Source organism: Scaptodrosophila lebanonensis, unplaced genomic scaffold, assembly GCF_003285725.1.
Source record: "Scaptodrosophila lebanonensis strain 11010-0011.00,11010-0021.00 unplaced genomic scaffold, SlebRS2 tig00000024-arrow-pilon, whole genome shotgun sequence".
Lineage (NCBI taxonomy): Eukaryota > Metazoa > Arthropoda > Insecta > Diptera > Drosophilidae > Scaptodrosophila > Scaptodrosophila lebanonensis.
This window is the reverse complement of record NW_022060538.1, coordinates 21,003,715-21,028,643: the sequence shown is the minus strand read 5'-3', so window position 1 is coordinate 21,028,643 and position 24,929 is coordinate 21,003,715. Positions and strand designations below refer to the sequence as shown.

Below are 24,929 nucleotides of genomic sequence, written 5' to 3'. Positions count from 1 at the left end.
AGTGCCACGACATGTCTAACCAACATATGTATTTACTTTGCACTCAATTACTCCCGAATTAAATGGTTGAAATAATGTATGCAACGCTCTCTTGAAAACATAGAAGTATGTGCGAGTGTCTTTTTCTTTTCAAATTGACTGGCTTTTAAAAATAAACTTTAAGCATATCGATAGAACTTATGACATATTTCAAAACATACAGCACATTGACCTATTGACCTGCTGTCGATGGCATTTATCGACAACGACGTGAGACTCTATTTAATAAGCGTCAACTTAAAGTGTTATGTACAAGAGAAAAAGTATAACCGACTATAGAAACATGAAGGCAACTTTTTGAAGGCAACAACACTTCCGAGTGTCGACTAGGATGGATTACGGCTGCTGGTTGCTGCAGCTCCTCCTGCTGCACACACTTTTGGGTGAGTAAGTTTTGGCCATGCATATTGTGTGAACTTTAAGCTGTACACCATGGGGCTTAAGGGGGAGGAGGGAGCAGAGAGTGATAGAGGGGGAGTGCCTGCTCTGGTCTGCTCCCTGTTCTGCCCTTGGCTCGGCTGTAATAATAATGAAAATATTTGAAACTTTTCATTTTATTGCCTTTTGCTTTTAATCCTTTTATGCCACAACCTTTTTTTACGACAGCGGCGACGACGACGTTGGCAACTTTGCGGTTGTGCCACAAACACCTACATATATAGACACACGCACACACACACACACACACCTATACATGCAAGCATTTGCGCGAAGAGAGCACTACGTGCTTGCCCCTCAGCAATACCCATGAAAAGTCATTTAGGCATTTCCGTTTCCGCTTTGTGCTTTTGTGCACTTGCCTGCTACTGTTAGTGTTATTATGATTCCTGTTGTTGTTGTTGTTGCTATTGTTGTGACCCAAACAGAAAATTAGCATAGCTGTAAATGTTTTTAGGTTTGGAGCTGGAAGACTGGGCGACTGGGCAACTGGGCGGCTGGGCAGCTGGAGCGTGTGTGGCGCTGACCTCGACCGCAGAAATTTATGGAAATTTTATGCGGCAAATTGTTTTTTAAATGTATTTTTAATTATTGTTGCCATCCACAGCAAACTTGAGCAGACAAAAGAAAATTGACCATTAAAATCATTTCAATTATCTACCTTTATTTGTGCTTATGGCCGCCAGATAAGACTGTAAGGAGCAGCCTCCTACGTTGCGTATACGCAATGTTGCGACTTTATTGCCAACAAATGAAAATAAATTTGTTGAGTGGCGCAACTTAAATTGAAACAAGATAGAACGCTACAGTCGAGCAAGCCCGACAGTAAAATAGCCTGTACTCTCCACAAAAAGGAAAAAATTAAAAAAAAAAAAAAATTTTTTAAATTAAATTATTAAAAAAAATGAATGAATTAATTAATTAAAATAATTAATTAAATTAAATTAGAATACATGTTTATGTTCAGTTTAAACAGCATACATTTACATCACGTACCTATGCGTGTTTATATGCGTGTATGTATGCAGCACAAAGTTAAACCAAAGCAGCAACAACAACAACAGCTGCGGGCAGCGCTGCCGACAGAGCTGCAGGCAGCGCATGAGCAGCGATTTTACTTATGGCTATAACTTTCTTCAGAATTGACCTATCATGATGAAATTTGGCACACGGACACATTAGTACTAACTGGATGTACCTACCAAAATTGATTTCAAAATTCCGAGAATTACGGAAGTTATAAGAAAAAATACGAATTGCGGGGGAGTGGGGGGGTGTATCAGAAAAAATAAACAAACTCGTTCTGCCTAGGGCTTATAGGAACCTTGATACCAATTTTGGTTATCCTAGCTCTTGTACTTACTGAGATCCTTGCGCTCATACAGACAGACGGACAGACGGACAGACGGACAGACGGTCAGACGGACAGACGGACAGACGGACAGACGGACATGGCTATATCGACTCGTCTTCTCATCCTGATCAAGAATATATATACTTTGTGGGGTCTGCCACGCCTCCTTCTGTGTGTTACATACATGCGCACAAAACTAGTATAGCCTTTCACCCTTTGGGTACAGGCTATAAAAAGAAGCAACTAACCGAAATGCATTAGTAATTGGATTTCACTTCACTTGGCATTCGTTCACTGTCGCCGCTTCTTGTTCTGCAGCGTCTTTTGCCATTCCCTTGCAATTTATACCGAAACAAAGCTGACAGCGCAAAATTATACAACAATGGAAGCTGTGACATTGTCCGACGCAGACACAACAGCAACAGCAACACTAGACCGACACTAGACCAACACCACCAGCAGCTAAAATAAATGCGAACTGTGGAAAATGATGCAGAAAAAACCAAAAACGCATGCATGAAAATACAAAACGGCAAAAGCAAATGGCGCACATCATTCACACAGTTCAAGTTCTGTTTTGTTCCCTGCTCTGCTCGCATTTTGATATGACCGGGCTAAGCGAAATGAGAAGAAGCAGCAGTATAGTGCATATATTAGATGATTGTACAGTAAATAGTGTTGAAGAGAAAAACCTAAAAATCAAGAGTTGAATAGATAGACGGTAGATTGGTTCCAGAAACAACCGGGCAAAAAAAGACATTGATCATATGCAAAAATAGGTAATTGGTTTCCTATCTCTAAAGAAAAATATATGAAATTTTCAATTTGCAAACCGTGTTATATCAAAATCGTGTAAAAACAGAATTAGGTGTACCACTTATTTGGGAAAAAATGAAAACAACTGAGTTGTGTGTTAGCTACGCACAATTTATATGTGAATTTATTGTGTCCTCTTCTTGGAGGATACATTTCTTTAGCTCTTGGTTATCCACTGCTGTGATCAGCGCTTTTGTTGGTGGGCAATAATCGAGTGCTTGTCCAGCATATTGATAAGCTGGCAGGAATCTGCTAGCGTTTCTTGCAACATAGTCCCTGCTTTTGAAGCTTTTGTCTGACCTTATCTTTATTATGATATTTGCACACCAGCAATATCTTTATTGCTAGCCGCAACAGAAACCATTAATATAGATTGTGAAAAATATAATTCCAACAACTGCCGCGCTTTTGCATTACAAAAAACAAGTAAAAAAGCTAAAGTTGGGTGTTCCGACTTTGAAATACTCTGTACATATGTTTAGAATAATTATAGAAATTAAAAAAATAAATAAAAATAAAGAAAACAAAAAAATAAAATAAACTCGTTTAGCGTACACACATAAGGCATCTTGGTGTCTCTAGCTCTTATAGTCTCTGAGATCCAGGTGTTCATACGGACAAACAGATAGACATAGATCGACTCGTCTTGTCATGCTGATCAAGAATATATATACTTTGTGGGCTCTGCCACGCCTTCTGCCTGTTACATTTTTCAGCTCGCGCAAGCCCAATATACTCTTGTACATTTCATGTAAAGAGTATAATAAACGCTTACAATATTATGGATTATGTAGAATAGAAATCCCCAGCAACGCGTGTCTGTCACATTGCTATAAATACCCGCTTAACATTGGATCGCAGTCATTCAGTTTTGTGTTGAGCACTAACCCAGTCGATATGAGAGGAACCATCTGGCTACTGGTCTTGGTGGGCTTTCTGGCCTATGCCAGCGTTGTTCGGGCTGAATGTTGTCGTACTTCCCTAACAATCAGCTATAAAATAGATGGCCAGCCGTGCGGTGCTGCTGGAGGAAGAGGGTCTGGCGATCACTGCACAATCACCGTCTGTGCTGACGGAAGGCCGCAGGTGGGCACATTTTGCGGACGCGGAAGTTGCAATCTCTTTGGATGCGCCTGCCAAGGTGGCTGTCTCGGTGGCGACTTTGAAAAGAGTTTCCTAGCAAACAATGGGCAATATCATATTGAAATTTTGGGCCAGAACTATAATACGTAAAACAACCTGTTTGCCACATTGCAAACAGATTTAATGTAGTAGTTTCAAAACTTTGTGAAGCATTATAAAAATGTGAGTTGAAAATAATGAAAAATGTATTTGGTAATGGATAAATAACAATTTCTCATCATATATATTTGTATATACAAGTATATGCAACTTTCTTCCCTTAAAGTCCTTTAATAATTCATGATGAAATAGTGCCCATACAGTGTTGGCAGTGCAGCTTATAAAGTTGTTTCCAGGCTCCATCTACTGTATACTTGTCTCTTAGCAACAACCTCCTAGACAAGGGTCTATCACTTTTTAGGTCTCAGCCGCATGACAGCTTCGTCGGCTTGGCGTCCATTTACATAAACTAAACATAAATGTGACAATTCCATGGCGCAATCGTCTGGTGTTACGGGTGCGCGTTAAAGGATTTCGCACAAAGCGTCGACGAAGGCATAACAATTTGCCCGGCTGCGACGTGCTCATGTTCTGGTGTGACGCTATATTTTATTTGCACTCTTCTAAAATTTATAGACGCTTTTAAAATTTAGTGCAAACAAGCAGGCACTCGATGTCTGTCCGTACACAGTCAAGGACATGTGCTAAGAAAATAAATATTTGGCTACAAGGGCGGCCCCCGGGCTAGTCTCTCTCGCGCGAGTAAGCCAAGTGCCATAAAGTTTATTTAAACAAATTGCCGATTTTATAAGTGTCTTCAATTCTAGTAAGTGTGCGTTATGACGACACTCCCAAGGCGCAACCGCCAGCAGGCAGTACAGTCAGTAAATTACGAGTGTGTGTATGTTTACTTGGAAGTTGTCAAGAGGCGGGCAATCAATATGGCAAGCAAAGATGGCTACATCCCAGAGACAGAGACATAGAGACAGAAACAGGCTTCATGTTTGAACAAGCAGCAGCAGAAATCGGAGCAGATGGCAGCAGTCTCAACTGTCTTGTGGCCAAAATTGACACTAATGTGTCGCACTGAACCGACGCTGAACTCTGAGATGAATCCTACTAGAGCAGCAATGAGCCCCGAGCTAAGCTTTAGTTTTGCCAGCGTGTCTCATTGAATGCCTCAAATCTAGTTTAAACTTGTACCAGTCAGGAGCTTTCGATTTGCATACTTCTAGCCGTAGCTGCATACCAAATGGGATTCAAACACACAGCAACAACAACAGCCTCGGCAACAACAAAAAGCCCACCACCAGTGCTGGAATCTCAGCTCAGCACTCGCTGCATAGTTTGCCAGCCATCGCTTTTTTCAGCTTTCGCTTTTTGTTGTTGCTGCTATTGTTGTTGTTGTTGCTGTTTTGTGTGCCATTTTGCTGCTCAATTTTAGTGCTGGCTGCTGCTTCTTTTTGTTAGCCTGCGCTATGGTGAGATTAGCATCTTTATTTGTGTTTGTTTGCCGCAGCAGTCAAGCACGCCAAGTCGAGCCAAACAAACAAACAAACAAACAAGCGCCACCAACAACGCCCCCCTCCTCCCTCTCTCGGCCCATTCTCCCACCACGTGCCATGTCTGGCTTTAGGAAGGCGGTCGGACCAACGTTCGAGCCATGCTTCGCATTTATATGCAAATTATAGACGCTGTTCACTCTCTTTCTCGCTCTCTTTGTACAGATTTGTCTGCTCTGGCGTTTATGGCAAATAAAGGAATAAAAAGTAAGCCGAAGAGACTGCGTTGGTCGCATGTTTAAAGCGGATTTCAAACAGGACACAATTTGTATGCTGCCTACTTTTTGGGGCCATCTCTTTTGCTGTCCACTTAGCACTCCAGACATTAGCAGACTGCCTGGTTGGATTTTGTCTTGCTTTTGCTTTAAAACTTCGCCTTCCATTAAGAACTCTTGCCAGTAAGCCACAATTATTCACGAGTATATTGTAATCTGTCAATTTCATGGTACTTTCGAATCGGAATGTATAGCAAGTGTTATTAAGTAGTTCCCCCAAAAATAATAATCACAATAACTATACAAAAAGAACCTATTTATTGCCGAATTCAAATAATGTTAACAATCATAAAGAATGAAGTTTCTTTAGCTAACTTTGTTTTTTAACCACTGTGCGATTGCCTGCTCTTGTTGCTGCTGTCTGCCTGCTGTACTCGTACATCTATTTACATACTTGTACATCGTAAATAAGTGCGGAGGAAAGTTCACTCAAGTGCGTTGATTGCCGTGAAAAAGTTTTTGCGTTGTATTTCATGTACTTATTTTTATTATTTACATACACAGAGCACACACACACACACACACTTGCAAGTACTCACACAGGGATAAGGCAACCAGCAACGAGCAGCCAACTGTCATGCCGCACAGGTGAACTTTTGCTAGGCTGCCTTCCTTGCAGAGGACGAGTGTATCTGCGTCTGTATGTGTGTTCGCGTGCGTGTGTGTGTGTGTGTGTGTTTGTTTGTCTGCCTGTCATTAAGTTGCGGTTTCTCATGCCATTTGCAAATGTGCTTTGTCGCTGTTTGATCCTGCAGCTGCTGCTCTGTCAGTTTCCTCTCCCTCTACCCTGCGCTTAAGACAATTGTTTGCTGCTGCCAGACACTTGTTTGTTTATCCTGCAGACAACTTTGAACAACTTTATATGCATAGTTTGTTTGTCATTGCAACAACAATTACAAAGAAACACATCAAGTGCATGTACAGATATCCATCTGCCAGCTTGAACGGCTTTACATGCTCGTTGTACAAGTATGTCTGCAATCTGTCATCAGTCAATTGCAAAATTAGTCCAAAACATCATTCTAACTTAAGCTAATAGACAACAACAGAATAGCATTATATATTACGTATCGCCAAAGCCACACTTTAAAGTCAATAATTGAGTAGGTAGAAACAAGTCTGCGACTGCAAGCCGCAACAAATTAAAGAGATGACTAACAACATGTTGGGAAATGCGAAAATATGCCAACTTGAAATGGCGTTGCTGCTACACATTATCGCAGCAGCCGTTGCTGCTGGAGTTGCTGCACAACTCGAGCTATTTCAACTGTAAACTGCAACAAATTAAATTCACAAGTAGTGGCAACAGTCGCTGTTGTTGTTGCTGTTGCTATTGCTGTTGCTGCTAACGCGATTTTCACCCGCCAAAAATGTGCAAAATGGCAAACGGCAGGGGAGTTGCAGCTCGAGCTCGAATAACGGGAAGCAGAAAAATTATGCAGGCAACACAAGTTGTCGCCATTGCTATTTGGCATGTCAACGTCCCTTCGTCCCTTTGTCCCTTTGTCTGTTTGTTGTTGTTGTTGTTGTTGCCACTAAATTGCTGCTTATCATCAAGTAGCACAGTACTACAATTTCAGATTCGTCGTCGCCAGGATTATGGAAATTTGCCACAACTTTCGCTCAACAGCATTACAGACAGGCAGACACACAGACAAACAAACAAACTGCAATAAACGGGAGCGCGACCAACAGCGCTTAGTGGAATAGTTGCGGCACAAAAAACAGGCACTTGCAGCAGCAGCAGCAGCAACAAAAACCCATTGCAACTAATGATATTAACCATTTTTTTCCTGCATCTCGTTACGTCTGTGGGAATCCTTCCTAAAAACGGTCTTGTTGTCTGCGCCACTTAAAAACGTTCAGCAAATTGTAAAAACTCGCGTTTGTCGGGCCAAACGATTAGCCCTACAGTCGTTCATCCTTGTTGTATTTACTGTTGTTGTTTTTGTTGTTGCTGTCGTCTCATTCTTACAAGCTTATTAAATTGCTAACTGTGCGTCTGTTTTATGTACAAGTACTATAGTTCCGTTTTGGCGTCTATCGTCTGTCTGGCTGTCGAACTCTAACGATTTTTGGGCCTTAGAGGGCCTGTTGGGCTTTGAGGCCATGAATTGCACAAACAGATAGCATGAATAATCATTTTTGGGCTTTGATACCATGAATTACACAAATAAGTAGCATTAATAATAAAATACAGAAGTAATTAAAACCGCAATATATTGAAAAATTGCTGTCTACTGAGAGAATAAACCTTGTTAGTCCGCTTTGTCTTTTATGGCTTTTAAAATGTCTGGAAAACAATTATTGACCAATTATTATTTATTATTCTGATGTGATTTGATGTGTGCCGCTGATATGTGAATTTCAACCTTCATATTTCTAATATCATCAACAAAGCTAAGGGTGTTCTTGGTTTTATGAAATGATGGTCAAAAGTATTAAATGGCCCCTAGTACGGCCAGTGCTAGAATACTGCTCATGGGTTTGGTGTCCTTCATATAAATTGCATCAGGACCTCATGGAACAAATAACTCTGATTACTGTCTGCTGTGAATCGTTTCACAAATAAAACCTTCCCCATCATCGATATTAGGTATTTTCGTAATTTCTATAGACTTATTTATACTTAAGTTTTATTTAGTTTAAGTTCTCTATTGTATTGATTTTTTTTACATCGATAGCTTTGTTTAAGTTTTATTTAGTTTAAGTTCTCTATTGTATTGATTTTTTTTTACATCGATAGCTTTGTTTATCAATAAAGAAAATAAATAAATAAAATAATAAATCGCGGCATAGCTAGACGTTTCACAAATAAAACCTTCCCCACCATCGATATTAGGTATTTTTGTAATTTCTATAGACTTATTTATACTTAAGTTTTATTTAGTTTAAATTCTCTATTGTATTGATTTTTTTTACATCGATAGCTTTGTTTGTCGAGAAAGGAAATAAATAAATAAAATAATAAATAAATTTAAAAAAAAAACAAATAAATAAAATAATAAATAAAGAAAATAACAAATAAATAAAATTATACTCGTAAATAAACAAAAACAAACGGGCAGCATTTGTATATCGATTTATATTTCCACGCTGATCATATATACATGAGTTATATACATGACATAACATGAGGACTGCCACGCATCCCACACCTCTTCACCATTCTCGTATATGCCATAAATATTGCACATATTATTTATAAAATCTCTCTCGAGTCAAATGCGTTTTTAGAGTCTCCCGAAGCTTTATTTAAAGTCCAATATTTGCTTTAAATTTGCATTTCTTGCTCGTTTTTGTTGCTTTATGTATGTATTTTCATGACACATCTCATCATTTTATCTGACGCTTTCTATCTCTGCCACCAAATACAAAGCTGCACGGCTGACTCGCCGCACTCCACGTTTACACAAATATATAACCAGCTCTCGGTTCGCCTCCTCTCTTTGCAGTGATGCGTCGCATTCAGTGTCTACTTGTGACTGACATCAATGTGCCACAAATTGTTGATTTTCGTGATAACGTGACATTATCCTGCAGCTATGACATAAGTGGTCACACGTTAAATTCGGTTAAGTGGTACAAAAACAACATGGAGTTTTTTAGGTAAGTATGCAGACTCGCACACAAATGCACACATAAGAGGCAGGCGTCCCTCTGACTGGGAATATGAGTATGGGTGTGTGGGTGTGTGTGTGTGTGTGTGGATGTGTGTTAGCTCCGGTGTTACGTTGTGGCGCTGTTTGCTCATAATTTATGATATTTATTTCGGGTTTTTTCCGATGCTGCGCAACTGTCAAATTCATGGAAATCTCTGCCATGGCTAGAAACGCGGCCCTGGGCGAGGATGAGGTTGGCATATTTATGAATTACACGCAACCACACATACACAAATATATATACATATACATACGCCTATGCGTGTATTCTTACATGCTACATAAATAAACGCCCATCTATTCAGAAACATACGTATGTTCTTTGTCTGCCGCCACTTACTTTCTTGCTCAATTAATTATTTAATAAATTAATTTGTTTTGCTTCGTTTATGCTGCGCAAATTAATTTTAATGCCTTGCCATACACACAAGACTGCCACATATGCAAGGACATTAAATGGCTGGCTCCCGTTCCTTGTTACGGTTGACACTACAGTGGCTTTAACTCTGGCTTTTGGGTTGCCTTTGCTTTGGTTTTGGTCTCACAAACACCGCCGGCCACTTGAATAGAAACATTGCCATTGCTTCCCATACAACTAATTTAATTCGAGCAATTCAAGGTGTCTTGAAGCTTAAACAAATTGTCAAATAGATTCCCATACAACTAATTTACTTCGAGCAATTCAAAGTGTTTTGAAGCTTTGAAAAAATTAAACAAATTGTCAAATAGATTCATTGATTTAATTTAAGTGTAAGCTTGCTCATACAAATAGATGCTCAGACAAATCGTTCCCGTTTACACTCACAAAAAAACTAATTTTTATTTATTAATCAAAGTGATTAAGGCTTAGAGTATTACATGTATGTTTTCGACAGAATTTCAAACCGACTTTTTATGCGTTCTCATTTCACTCTTTGCTTCCCTGATGTCTTGTTGTCCATCTCTGTGAACAAATAGCAAAATATTTGCATACACATTTCTGCTATTTCGGAGAAAATGAATTATCAATATTTCTATGGCCAACGAAAACGTTGTGTTCTTGATTGTATATTAAATATTTACTTATGTGGCTGTTAGTTATCTGTTATTCAGATTCAGATTCCATCAACTCAAAATTAGCAGTAAGGCTTTCTGCTTCTTTTATTAAAATTGCCAATCAGTGCTCAGTAAGCGCCTATTCTCGGCAATAATAGACAGATAATGTGTCCTTTTCTTATAGATAAGTCTGTTATGAGATTACCATTTGCAACCAGATTAAAGCTTAAGAGACTCTGCTGAATAATCTTCCAGTTTAGATAATTTTCAATACTTTATGGGTTTATCGATTTTTGTGTGTTTATTTGTACTATTCTACATACATACGAGTACATAAGTCTACTCTTGGTTTATACCCATCGCTATTCCGCTTTACAGTGCAAGATCATGGATAGAGAATATTGAAAGCATATACATCGAATAGTTGTATGTAATGATCCATCATCCAAAGACATTTTCGAGGTTTAGGATTGTTGCTTCTGAAATTCATTCCCTATGTTTACAATTTTATTTGTCGACATAAAATAAATAATTATATACACAACGAGTATTCCAACAATTATACAAGTATAGTAACTATCTGCTTGTTCACAAATATTAAGTTTTGCCAAGAATGCTCTTAAAAGTGATGATGTGAAGGTTTAGAAAAAAAGATATACTAATAGCAGTAAAGAAGAAGAATAAACTTAGAAATGCATGATGGTAAGCAGCCTAACAGTTGATGACATTATAACAAAACCTAGAGAACCCTAAAACGCTGCCAATTCTTTGAAAAACATAGTAAGCTATTTATGCTATCCTTATTTATTTTAACTAAGCGATTGTGCTTGCATTTTGCTTTGCTAATCACAACACATAATACGACAATATCATTGACTGTTACAGGTGTCCTTATTTATGTGTTCGCTTGTGTCCTTTTCGTCAAAGCAGAAGTTCAAGTTTAACGCTCTGAGCTGCATTAATTATTAATGCACGAGTTCGTTTACACTTTGGAAGGCGACAACAGATTGCCCGCAATTAATTGGCCAAACGAGCCACATTTTCAAACATTAGGCCACATTTATTTTTGGGCAATCTACCCCGTTCGACTCATTTGTGGCTAGCCAGTGAGCAAAATGTTTATTAAATACCCATTTGACCTCAAGTCGACCAAGTTTTGAGTGGAAAATGTTGTGTGTTGTTGCTGCTGCTGCCTCTTCTTCTTCTGATGTTGCTAGCAAAGCAAATGCAATCAGTTTGTGGCAAGCTCATAATTTTGCACTGCATTACGTGTATTTGCCTTGCACTTAGGCAAAGGCGTATGGAATGTGGCGCGTGGCGTGTGGCATGCGGCAGGCCAGGAGGTTGCAGTTTCAGGGCGCGTTTGGCTCTACTGCAGCGTAATGAAAAATCTCAAGAGACTGCTGCGCGTTTTGCTTAATTAAAAATGAGCAGCATTGCAAAAGATATGAGCATACACACACACCCACACACACACACACACACACACACACACACACACACACACACACACACACACACACACAGCATCCCTCAACCCCATTGGCATTGCTTGACTGAGGGCGTGTGCTCAGCGAAACTTTTAATTAGACAGCAGTAGCAGCAGCAGCAACAGCAACAGCAGCAGCAGCAGAGACGCCATCAGCAGAGCGTTGATGCCACTTGAATGGTAAACGAATGGCAATGGCAATTGCAATTTTACTTTGCATACAAATTAAAGTAAACAGGAAAAGTTCAAGCGAAAGTAAACATGGCAGGAAGAAATATTTCGGCACTATACTTGTACAACAAGTGGCAGCCAGCGATTTAAGTGGCTGTTAAAGTCATCCTCCAACCACTTCGATACACACCCACCACCCGCAAACAAATCTTTGACTCTAATACGCTCGAAATTCTTTGAAACGTGCCGGAGCTATACGTACTACAACAAAAAAAACTTATACAAGACTCTTCTGTTTATGTTCCTTATCAAATTTGTTGATTTGCCGCAAGAATGTGCCGTGCCTCAACCCCCACCTCCATATCCTGGGGCCAAGCCGCAAATAATGCGACCTACACACACACACCATACAGCCATTAACAAGTTGGGCACAACAAAGCGACTTATCGATATTACAACAGCCGCTTGGGCCTACACTTTTGTGGCCATTTTATTTATGTGTCGGAGTCCGGGTCGGGGTCGGGTCGCATGGCCACTTTTTTCCTATCTCCCACACAAAGACAAGCTTTTTTCAGCTTCAACACTTTGCTTGTTGTTGATTTGAGCATTCGTGTATTTTTAGGGATTAATGAGCATCAATCCAAATACAAAAAATAAACCAAAGTGCACAATGCACAGTGGCCGCTGGATCTAATAAATGGTGTGTCTTCCAGTCTATTTTCAAATATTTCTTATTTCTTTTCAACTCAATAATCATTTGCAAAGCACATTTAACTAGTATTAGTTACTGGAGCCACTATTGAATAGATATTACATTTTCTTCTGATGCCACCAGAAATGGTTGAAAGCAGCATTTTAAAGGAATAACATAGGTTTTTAATAAACAAAATACTTCATATACATATCTACTGTTGGAGCACTGGCCTTAAATGTAGATAAAATATATATATAAGCAGCTGGTACACACTAGTCGGCAGATCTCTGTAGGCGAGGTTCGTCAGTTGTTGCAGTTCAAGGGTCGATTAAAAGCAGCAGTCGTAGAAACCATTTTGAGAAGATCTATAGAATACCGACGCACATCTATAGACTGACAACTCAATTCTTCAGTCATGTCAACGACATATCTTTAGATTACTCTTCAAAAGAGTTACGTGTAAGTGACTTTCAAAGTTTTGCCTTCGAAACATCATAACCAAAACAAAGTGCCAGTTCTAGTCAAATAGGTTCGTTCTCTAAGTACTGTGCTGTAGTTTTGCCAAATTTTAAATTTTAAACCACGGTCTAGCACCCTTGGACACACATTCAAACACATGAGCTATAACACTTCTTTACTATGTTGGGCAGCATGTAAGCCACTTGTCTAGAAATCTCCATTTCCGGTTCGCTTTTGCTTTATGGGACGTTTGAAAGCTTTTAGCACACAAGCTTACACACACACACACACACATCATTGCCACATTTGACCATTTTGCGATTATCAGTGAGGCCCGAAAGTAGAGAAAATGAGAGGGAGAAAAAAGAAAAAGGGATTGCGATGCGACATCGCCGCTAAAAGGGAACTTAGCGCAATTTGCGGCCATTTTAGAAATACCGCTTGCACTCAAACGTAACTATCCGCTTTATCCAAGCGAACGCTTTATTCTGCTCGACTCTACTTGTTTCCTTCTTTTCTTTTTCCATCAGATACTCGCCGCTAATGCAGCCCGTTTACATGAAGTTTCCCGTGGAGGGCGTGCAGTTGATCGATGATGGGAACGAATGCAATGAATCCTCTTGTCGTGTCGAACTGAATTTATTGGGAATCAAATCGACGGGCGTCTACAGGTGCGAAGTGTCCGGCGATGCGCCGCATTTCAAGCTAACAGAGCGCGCGGCCAACATGAGCGTGGAGGGTAAGTCAGCGCAGTGCCACGGGGGCGTATGAGTAATGAAATGCAATTTCAATTGTTTGTCTTAAATGAAAGTCGGTGGGTCGCTATGTGTATGTGTGCGAGTGTGTGTGTGTGAGTGAGTGAGTGGCAGTTGTGCAATACAAATATTATGCTGGCACTGCCTGTGTAGCAGAGCGGGCACGCCTGCTGCCCATAAACAGAGTTAAACGTGTAATTTCCGTGATATTTTAATAGTAAACAACACAAGATGAAGAAACAGCACGAAAAGCAACTGCAGCGAAGGAGCGGAGCAGGACGAGAAGGGAAGCTGCGGCAATGCCCCCTCGTTTGCATATGTATGCATACATGCTATATAAAAAGTAGCTCGCTGGCAAAGTGGCTGTTCGCTGCTCGTTGCTTGCTGCCGTTGGCCAAGCAGCCTTGCTACACGCACAGGATAAGCTGCGAACGCGCCAGGATGTGTGCTACCTACTGTTGTTGCTGTGCATGTCGTGGTCGGTGTTGTTATTGTTGTTGTTGTTGTTCGAAAGCAACGAAAGGAACACCAGCAGCCGTACGTTCATAAAATGTAACTAAGAGATGCATGTGATTCGCATCCGCACACAGCCAGCCCATGCCACAGCAGCGAGGCAGAAATGCACAGCTGCTCGATTTCGGTTCCTTCTAGTCAAAAGAACCAGTTAGAAAGCTTGGCATAAATATCACACTTGAATCGAGGTGCAAAACAAATTCCCCAGCTTAGAAGTGCTCTGGCTTTCAAAAGCAGAATTGTCATTGAAAATGCTTCATTCTTGTATACTACCTAGAGAGATATCTTTGGATATATTTTTGTACAACTGAGTGTTGAGCTGCGTGTATATACTTTTTTTTTGAGTTTGTGGTAAGTCTGCTGCTTCTGAAATAATGATATATTTCTTACCAACTCACCCAAAACTACACTCACTTGCTCTGTCTTTTTGTAGCCCTTTCTTCATTAAAAGCTTTGCTTTTAGTTTTCTTATAATTACTGTTTTGAGTCTGCCTTACAAATAAATATGTCTTTCCTCTCCAGGTGCTAAATGAATTCATAAGACTAGAACTTAACTGCTAGGACCTCGAACAGCTTGTTTTTTCGAGTTCCAATTTATTTTCAACTACTTTAATCAACTTAAGCTAAAGTCACTCAGAACTCTCCGTCTACAACAAATCTTGCTCTTTCTCTTTTTGAGCAGAAAATATATGCCTTTTTCTCGCAATCAATGAGGATATAGCTGGTCTGATTACGAATAAAATAAGTTGCTGAATGATGTGCTTTATAGATGAAGATAAAAATCATAAATAGTTGAATTTTGCAATCCTTGATCAGAAGTATTCTTTTCAAAGATATCATAAGCCTCGAACCAGGACCGTAAATGAGGATATAGCTGGTCTGATTACGAATAAAATAAGTTTCGGAATGATGTGTTGATCAGGAGTATTCTATTCAAAGATATCATAAGCCTCGAACCAGGACCCTAAATGAGGATTACAAATAAAATAAGTTGCTGAATGATGTACTTTACAGATGAAGATGACAATCATAAATAGTTGAATTTAACAATCCTTGATCAGGAGTTTTCTTTTCGAAGATATCATAAGCCTCGAACCAGGGCCCTAAATTCACACACTGAGCTTCAACGCGCAACTCTAGCGCAACCTAGCTACAAGGACGAGCGCACAGGAAGCGCGCTTACTTGCCTCAGCCTCAGCCTCAGTCTCAGCATGCATGTACGAGTATGTCGCTGTGTGGATGTGCGCCTCTGTGATTTACGGCAGCACTTTATGCTTAAAAAGGATATCGCTAAAATGAAAAGCTCCGCTGCCAAGTGCCACACATCGGGGTGTGTGTGTCTGCGTGTGTTTCGCGCTTTTACTTTTGCTCGCACACCCACCCACACACACACACACACACAAGCTCGCGTACACAGCAGGATGTTTTACGGCAACAACTGCACTGCATGTATTTTATGATCATCTATTTTTCCGCTGATATAAAATAAATATCTCGTAGATGTGCGATGCTTCCTCGGCTCCCATGGCTGCCGTTGCTCCCATTGCTGATTCTGCTTCCACTCTTGTTGAAATATTTTTAAAAATTTATCAAAAGCAAATAGAGCAAGTTGTAAAAACAAACAACGACAATAAGAGCAACAGCAGACCCAGCACTAAGGTGCACCATTTGCATGTGTGATGCGATACGATGCGTTGCGTTGCGTTGCGTAGTGAAGCGCACAGAAATTAGCTGATAAATGTCAAGTATACGCAGTGGAGAGTGGAAAGGACTCTATCCCCATTAGAAGTGCTTTTACGTTTACTCCATTAATGCTTAGCTTAACTACGATACAACACTAAATCCTTTAAAGTTGTGCCGACAATGTTGACTAAGCATTTTTGTGGCTCAGAAAATGCTTGTATAGGTTGAATTATTATTATAATTAGTGTGTTCGCAGAAAGGAAATAAAATAAGCCCACTTTTTTTAAAAATAAATTGTAATTCCTACCATCACATTTTAAAAGTAATTTGCTTCATAGATTTAAATTAAAAAATAGAAGCAACAATTTGTAGTTGGCAAGTATTCAACCAAACGGTAAGAGGCAGTTCTATCTGGTCTAAAAACAAGACATTAGAGTAAAAGTTAATAAATCAGCAAACATATGTATTTGTTCTGAGATTCCAATAAGTTCAACCATTTAGTTTTTGAAGCAGGAAACAAACGCAGAACTTTACGAAAAGTTATCTACTTGTATAAAGCTTTTTAAACTTTCTTTCACTTGTTCTTTATCAATCGATGTTTCTCCTTATATGTAGCTCTGCCGCAAAACAATCCGCTCATCAGCAGCTTCCACTCGATGTATCGTTTCGATGACTTCGTGCAGGTGAACTGCAGCACAGACTTCTCCAGCCTGGTGACCAAGCTCACCTGGTACATCAATGGTGTGCAGGTAAAGACTCATTAACTATCCCTCAACGAACTCACGCGCTTATTGCTTCCTTTTTTCGCATGGCAGGCCTCGTTTGTGGACCTGCAGCCAAGCATAGAGACCACCATAGCCGCACACGACTACAATTTGCGGCGCATAATATCGCAGTTGAACTTTTACGCGAACGAGCCCCGATTCCATCAGCAGCAATTACAGCAGTTGTTACAGCAACAGCAGCAACACAATCAGTTGCACCAACAACAACTGACCAAGCAACGACTGCGGATGCTGACGCCGCAGCGTTTGGGGCTCGAGCTGCGGTGCGTGGCCGAGATTGAAAGCTATCCGCAGCTGCAGCGGGAGACGAGCCTGAATGCGCTGCTCTTTCGCGATGACATTGATTTGAAAAATCAAAAGCTCATCAAGTCGGGTAGGTCTTAGTATATAGTGTATAGTTCATATTACGCATACGCCCTGTGTCCGCCTGCGTTAAAGTCCGGCCATGTCAGGCCACATTTGGCAGCAGCAGCAGCAGCAGCCGACTTAACATTTTTACAACCGCACTTAATGCACTCAACCGCAATTGCATTGACCGCAAATGCGCAGCCGCAGGCGAGCGCCTCGCGCCCACGCTAATTAAAAATAAATAAAATTTCAAACCGAGTGACAGGCGGGCGGGCACACAGGCCACACGAATACATGGCATACAAGCCAAGTGCCCGTCCGGCCGGGGCCCCAATTCAACAACAAAACAACAACAGCAACAACAAAAATAAATAAATAAAAATGCACACATGCAACTCACCTGGCCACTCCTCTGCTCTTTTTGTTGCAGTTGCCGCACCGAGCGTGTCGCTGCATGCTGCTCTGCTTCTGACCGCAGCGGCAGCAACAACAGCCACGGCAGCCACGGCAGCAGCGGCATTGGCTGGCGCCATCAGCACACGCCTACTGTTGATGCCTCTGACATTTCAATATGTCGCACGGAAGTCGACGCGTCACAAAATCAAAATGCCGTCATCAACAGCAACTGCAACTGCTGATAGTTTTGGTCCTCGTGCTGGTCCTGCAGTAACAACAGCAATCGAGAGCAGACGCCAGCTGCCGCTGTCAACAACTGTTGTTACGAGCACAGCCAACAATATGCCAACGCCTTCCACGTCACGGTAGTGTGGCCATCAAATCGGCCGAAATTATTATTTCACCTACAAACAAACATAACATATAGTATATAGAGTAAATACCCTCATACATGAATAGGCACACATACACATTAGAGACATGAATAAGTAAGTACAATACTACCAGTATATGTATTATTTTTGCTGTTTTGAGTAAAGCCATTTTATAGCTTTAAGCAACTGAAATGCACGTGAGAATTTACAAATTTGCATACACATTAAACAAAACATTAGCTTTAAGGCGAGCGCATTTGTAAATAGCCTACCCGTATGCAATAGCAATGAAAATAAACTTATCAATAAAGGTAAACAATTAACAAACCCCGCCATGGATATTCAATGAAAATTCAATTCAATTTTAGCTCAACATGTAGGCTCTTCTTCTTCGAAACTATTTATTTATTTCCAAATTTTCCATAATTTCCGAAGCAGATAATATCTTTTGGAGACGCATTCCGCTCTTCTAATTTGTAGATGCTGAGCCACTACATTATTTTATTTTTATTTAATGGTCAGCTATGCCCTACCTTGGCAGATAATTCTAATATGAATAATCAAATACAAATGAGGATACAACTATGCCCCAAACCTAATCTTTCAAGCTCAATGACAATGCTCTGAGAAAGGAAGAGTTCTAATATTTTAATGAATGCAGAAGCTCATGTTCTATTAAATTCAATTTACAACAGCTACAAATATTACTAAACTCGTAATTTAACATTAAATTTGAAAAGAATTCCTATAATTTATATTAAGCCTTTCAATTGATTGCAGCTACGACTATAGTATAATGGTGAGTACTTCGTTCTTGGACGGCCTGGAGTCGTGTTAACTATGGTTTTCCTTATGGCTGGGCTTAAGAGTCTTGGGGCAAGCAGTGGATTACATTAAAAATTAAAATGTAAATTGGATTCGAGTTACAACATCAGCATGTCGGCAAAAGAAAATCAATCTGAGCAAGCAATTGGCGGCCTTAACGAGCTACTAGCTGCCTGCCTCGACGTTGCAATGTGTCTGTAAATGATATGCAATGAGGGACGGGGGGGAGGGGGGTTGATGAGAACTACATTTCAGTGCTGTTGCTGTTGCAGTTGCACGCTTGGGCTGCAACAGCGCGTATATGCCATTAACACATGCTTCGAGCACCAACATACGAGTACAGTTAGCCCGATCTGGCGCATATAGTGCGCATTTTCACAGCCACAAACTTGCGTATGCAAAAAGAATTGGAATTGAATTCATCGAATTCGATTTAAAAACGGAATAAAAACGAGTCGGCCAAGTCGGGCCCAACCAGCGAACACGAGAGCGAGTACTTCAACGCGGACATAGATGGCAGACAGCACATCCATTTGCCAGGCCTTAACCGATCTGGCCAGGCCTGGCCTGTTCTGAAAAAATGCAAAACAAAAAGCCAACAACATATTTAAAGGCACTTTTGCGGTTGTAAAGTGGATGCGGCTATTTGCATCCGATGGGTGGGCGTATGGGTAGGCGTCTGCGATTGGGGACATGTTGGGTTACATTATAAGTAGACTTCATGGACATAATAAGCATTCAAACTAATGTGATTTAGTAATTAATTGAAATCGTATACAGTGAAAGCTCCCTTAACGGACACCTCTTGTAACCGAACACCCCTCTTAGGCGGACACTTTTTCTAGAACATTCGTTTTTGTGTACTTTTTAGAGCAAGTTCGCCTCTCTTGTGCGGACATTCTCTTGACCGGATGTGGACACTATTTTTCGAGAAATTAAAACTAAAGCTTCTCTTCGCGAACCTAAACACATCAAATTTTAAGGAAAAAACTTACACCAAGGTTTAAAATATAGTTGTGGGTTTATGTATATAAATGTATATAAACAAAGAACTATTAAATAGAGCTTGGATCTTCATTTCTATAATTTATTGTTATATGTAAGTATTTACATAAATCATAACGTATTTTTTTAAACTGAATAAAGTCAATTTATTTTAATGGCCTAAATAGGAAAACAATTAAAATAAGCCAAAAATGAAAACAATTTCTAAGTATCCCCTTAACCGGACACTCCCCTTGGCCGGATAAAAGTTGGTCGATGGTGAGTGTCTGGCCAAGAGAGGTTCAACTGTAGTTGGAATTTATAATTTGTTCCAGAACAGCTAACCATTGCCTTCAGCAACCTTTGATGTGTTTGACTATAAGAAATCATTGCATTATATATCATAGTTTTCTTTCGCAATTCATTGACCAACTTTTTTGACCATATTTGTAAGTGAAGAAGTGAAACAGAAAACTCATTTTAAAAACACTTCCCCACTTCTGCCACAAGCTGTGCTTTTCTGCTGTTATGATGGCCCGCTGTGTTGGTGCCCCATAATAGCCACTGAGGCGTAGCATGAAAGCCAAGTCTAAATCAGCTGAATGGCTGCTGAAGCAGCGATGATTGAAGCGTTGGCTATCTCAGCACACACACACACACACACACACACTACCACACACATGGACACTCAACACATTGTAGATATATAGTTTGTATGTGGCAATAAGTACATATAAAGATATAGGTTGAAAATTGTTCGAGCTGGCTGGGGAGCAGCAACAATACGAATAGGATGTGCTACTAGCATAGCAGTAAAAAGACTATTAAGCGATAATTTATTTGTAACCTGCGACGTGGTGGCCAGTCCGCTCCTGCTGTTCCTTCAACAGCAGCCTCTGCCGCTGCTGCCGCTGCTGCTGCATCAGCAGTCAACTGAAAAGGGGTTCAGTGCAGGACTCGTCTCGTGGGGCAATAAAAATAGCAATGGCTGCCACGCCAATGGGCAATGGGCTCTGGGCAATGGCCGGAGAAAATATTTAAAGACGTTGTTGGCCAGTTGCCTTCACTCCAGGGGCTATTTGCTGCAGCGTCTCGGCGACAACTACAAAGAAACCGAGGCGCTTGCAATGTTGCAGTTCCTTCGGATTGATGTTGCAGTGTGCCTCATGCTGCTAATGCTGTTAAGGTACAAATCACACTCAAGTCAGCAGACTATTAAGGCAAGATAATTTCTTCATTAAACCTTAGTCGAGTTTGCTGTTTTGCAAACACACTTAACCCTTATGGCCAGTAGGCCACACCCTTACTTTTATTTGATTTAAATATTGTAGATTCTTGCAAACATTTTCTGTAAAACGCGAAATGATTGCAGCCTAGCTTATCTTAGGATAATGACATTGTCAGGAAGACGAGAAGGAAGTATGTAGACTTCAAATGGTACTTTTTAAAAATCATGCCTATCCAGGACTTTTTTATGTAATGCTTAAATTTAAGGGGAATGTGTGTTTTTGTGAAGTTTCTTTATGTTTTTCCTTGCTAGTGGCGTGTCTCGAACCCTAACCACATGGGACATTACATTCCGACACCGGCCCGACGACTGTACACCTCGGGCAACCGCAGCTATATCCTGGACTGGATTGAAGATACAAGAAAACTGTGGCAAACCTGCACATAGTCTCTACATTCTTTATCAATAGTACGTCTATACAGCTTCATTTTCTGTTATTCGCTGAGTGATTCAATTTGAAAAGTCGTGCACTTTTAGGCTGCTGCAGTGCAGAAGAATTTCTCCAAATCCCCTTGCAACAAATTAAACAACAACAAGTGCCAATTACAATTGCTTAAATGTGCGCTGAGAAGAAGGGAGAAATGTGTGTACGAGTATATAGATAGCATCGCCAGAATTAAGTAATTTCTGCCAGACATGCTGCAGCCACAAATGCCAAATGAACACAAACCCACTTACTGAGGAGCTTTCCGAATGATGTGCCAAAGAAAGGAAAGGAAAGGAAAGAAAAGAAGAGGATAGGAGAGAAAAGAAAGCAGGCGAGTCGGGGGCAGACAATGGTGCGGAGAAAGCAGCAGCTGAAGGGAGACCCTCTAATGCACTCGTGTGTGCAATAAATTGGCATATCCTTGTGCACACACACACACACACACACACACACACACACAGACAAACAGCTTTAACTGCATCTCCCCGACAAACACACCAACACGCACATACTCGTATATAGTAGTAGCAATGCGTTTCGCGTGAGTGTTTGTGTGTCAGTGTTGGGCGACTGGCATCTTCTGCTGTATTATGCACAGGATGTGCATAAGAATGAAAATCCTTTTGCACTTAATGGCAACACGAAAAAGGCAGAAGCAGCACTGGCCACTCCATCCCTCCCCCTCATTGTCTGCTCTATGCGAGTGGCGTAATATTATTTTGTGGAAAATTTCTTATTTCACCGTTGAAGCTCATAAAATTTGCCGGTCTTTGTGGACGACTCAATGAACTCCGCCGGTCCGAGAATTCTCCAGCTCGCCACACGCCACCAACCGCAATTCCGCCAACGAGAAGGAGTTAGTTGCTCGCAATGCTGGCCGCTTTCGTCGGCCACATCGTTTTCTTAACCACTTTGAAGGCCATTAATTTGCAATGACCATGCCAAAACAGGACGCTGCCCCCTCTGCCTCTATTTGTCAGTAAATATGTGTGTGTGTGTGAGTGTGTGTGGCAGCCGCCTCTCATCTTGTCTAGCTCGACGTTTTTATGAGCTTTTTAGGCTTTGTTTTTCTACTTGCCACTATTTTCTCCCAATTCGTGTTGGCCGACTTTAAAACTATGTTTCATCCTCAGTTAAGAGTGTTGGATATATAAATACTGTAGTACATATATTTTCATTAACATGGTTGTTAATCAGAAATATTTCATCTAAGCTATAACTATAACTTTGTTATTTCATTTATCCACATTGCTTCTCTCTAAAAACAACAACAGTGGTACTATAATGGAATTTCCTACAGATTTTAAAGATATAATTTCTTATTCGCATTGACTTATTTCTATAACTTCCTGTCTATCTTTTGAATGCGTACTTTAGTGTTAGTCGACACCTAGGTTCAAAAATTCTTCTATAAGCTTGCACAAGCGTTTTTCAATTTAAGAATTGGAGCTTTTAAATAAGATTTAATATAATATACATTAGCACCTACTTAGAAGAAATGGAGAAATGTGTGGCATTCGTTTGACGAGCCACCACTAAAATCTATTGATGCTGAGAGCAGTCCGTAACACTCGAACTGTTCCCCTAACATCCTAATGGAACGGCAAGGCCAGGCTTGGCTCACACACATACACATAAATATAATCATCCACACATATCGTATCGTATTAGAAGATATATAGCCATTACTTATTTAAGCTGCACGCTAACTTGCAATGTCGACCATGTCGATGTCGACTAGCAAGAAGAAAAATCGTCCTTTGAAAAAGGAAGCTGGAAAAGCAGCAGCTGAGATTGCATACAATTTGCTTTGGCAGCAACATTTTTTAGCCGATGCACGACTAATGAAGCATTGACAGACTGGCAGACAGACAGTCAGCTAGTTGTGCATGGTAGTGTGTCCTGTTAAAATATTAAACATTTGCCAGGCTGTTGCAAGCACAGCCACATCAAAGCGTGCGAAAAGGCAGACGACACAAGCGACGACAAACAAAAAAAAAAACAAAAACAAAATAATGATCAAATATTGAAAGTTTTTTCAAGTGCAAATAAATTAAAGCACTCAACCTGTGCAAACACGGACGACTTGTAGAAGCAAAGATAGAGAGATAGTCCTGTCGGTCAGCGGGAAATGCCCATGATTGTCAACGACAGATGCGATGTAGCGATGTTTCCACCGCCTGCCAAAAGCAGCCTCAGCAACAGCAAGTGCAGCAAAGATAAATAGATACGAACGAGACTGCAATACAAAAAAAAAGCAGAAGAAAGTTCTGCAATTACAACAAAACAGTGCAGAAGTAGCTGGCACAACAATAATAACAAGAACAACAACAACAGCTACAGCTACAACTACAATAATGACAATTGCAATTGTTGCAGGAAGCACAGAAAGTAGGGAGGGAAGTGCAGCAAAGTAGATGAGCATTTACTTCAATTGACTTTATCCGCTTTGTTTGTAGCTGCTGTTTATTGTTGTTATTGTTGTTATTGTTGTATAGCTGTTGTTGTGGCTCTGGCTGCTGTTTTTGTTGTTGTAGTTGTTGTTGTTGCTTTTGTTGTGGCAGTGGCCAGGCAATCAGGCGCAACGACTTCCGCAAGGCCAACACCAGCATGGCCAACGCAAAGGCAAAGGCAAACGCAAACGCAAACGCCATCGCCTGGCAACCGCAATTGAAATGTTTTCATTGCCCGCTCCTGCAAGTGTCTGCAACTAAAAATTGTCATCAGGATTTTCATTACCTGCGGCAAACTTGGCTTTAGTTGCGCTTTATTAAAGCTTCTCGGTGCGTGTCTCCGACACTGTCCTTTTCAAGCGGCCTAAAAAGTTTCTCTACCGCACATTGGAATTGACTTTTTAGATACATACTCGTATTAGCAATCGAGTGAATCGAATAAAGATTCTCTTCATTTTAATAAAAAACATGCATCTGAACAAATATGTTATTTCCCACAGCACACATATAATAATTACAAAATAAACATACATTTTGAAATATTATCCCTCAGCCCAGTAAAGCAACTATAATTTATTATTGTATTCAAGTATTTCAGCAAAACTGAACAAGATATATAAATATTAAAAAGAAATTGTGTCTAAGTTTTTACGTCTTTTGAAATGTAAGATCTTCAATTTCAAAATATACTCTTTCAATTGCTTTTTAGGGATCATTTAAAAATGATCTTTTAAATATACTTTTAAAACGTTTTCTCGATTACTTTGATTATTCAACAGAATAAAATTGATTGAATAAGCTAAACTGAAAACTTGTTATACTCCATTGAACAATGACACCATCCAGATATTATTATTGATATTTTTTTAGTCTTTTTAAATGATATTTAATGTTGATTTTGAAAAGTGACCCTCTCATTTGTTATTTGCTGACTCGTCCAGACTGACAAATCATTATACATTGTTAGAATCTGCTCTTCTGT

The 24,929-nt window shown here is 40.2% G+C and overlaps 1 protein-coding gene across 1 annotated transcript; it reads left to right on the top strand.

The window, feature by feature from the left end:
- Window positions 1–306: 306 nt before the first annotated feature.
- On the top strand, window positions 307–17,445 carry LOC115621001. The gene is made up of 6 exons (XM_030514522.1): window positions 307–422; window positions 9,062–9,215; window positions 13,647–13,855; window positions 16,683–16,816; window positions 16,883–17,225; window positions 17,291–17,445. The coding sequence occupies exons 1-6, from the start codon at window positions 371–373 to the stop codon at window positions 17,443–17,445; spliced, it is 1,047 nt and encodes a 348-aa protein (XP_030370382.1). The 5' UTR covers window positions 307–370.
- Window positions 17,446–24,929: the final 7,484 nt, after the last annotated feature.

What these genes read in the sequence shown, in the direction of transcription:
- LOC115621001 (XM_030514522.1), top strand. Translation starts at nt 371, where the DNA reads ATGGATTACGGCTGCTGGTTGCTGCAGCTCCTCCTGCTGCACACACTT. An exon ending in CCTGCTGCACACACTTTTGG is followed by an intron (nt 423 to 9,061) that starts GTGAGTAAGTTT and finishes CTCTCTTTGCAG; the next exon opens with TGATGCGTCGCATTCAGTGT. An exon ending in AACAACATGGAGTTTTTTAG is followed by an intron (nt 9,216 to 13,646) that starts GTAAGTATGCAG and finishes TTTTTCCATCAG; the next exon opens with ATACTCGCCGCTAATGCAGC.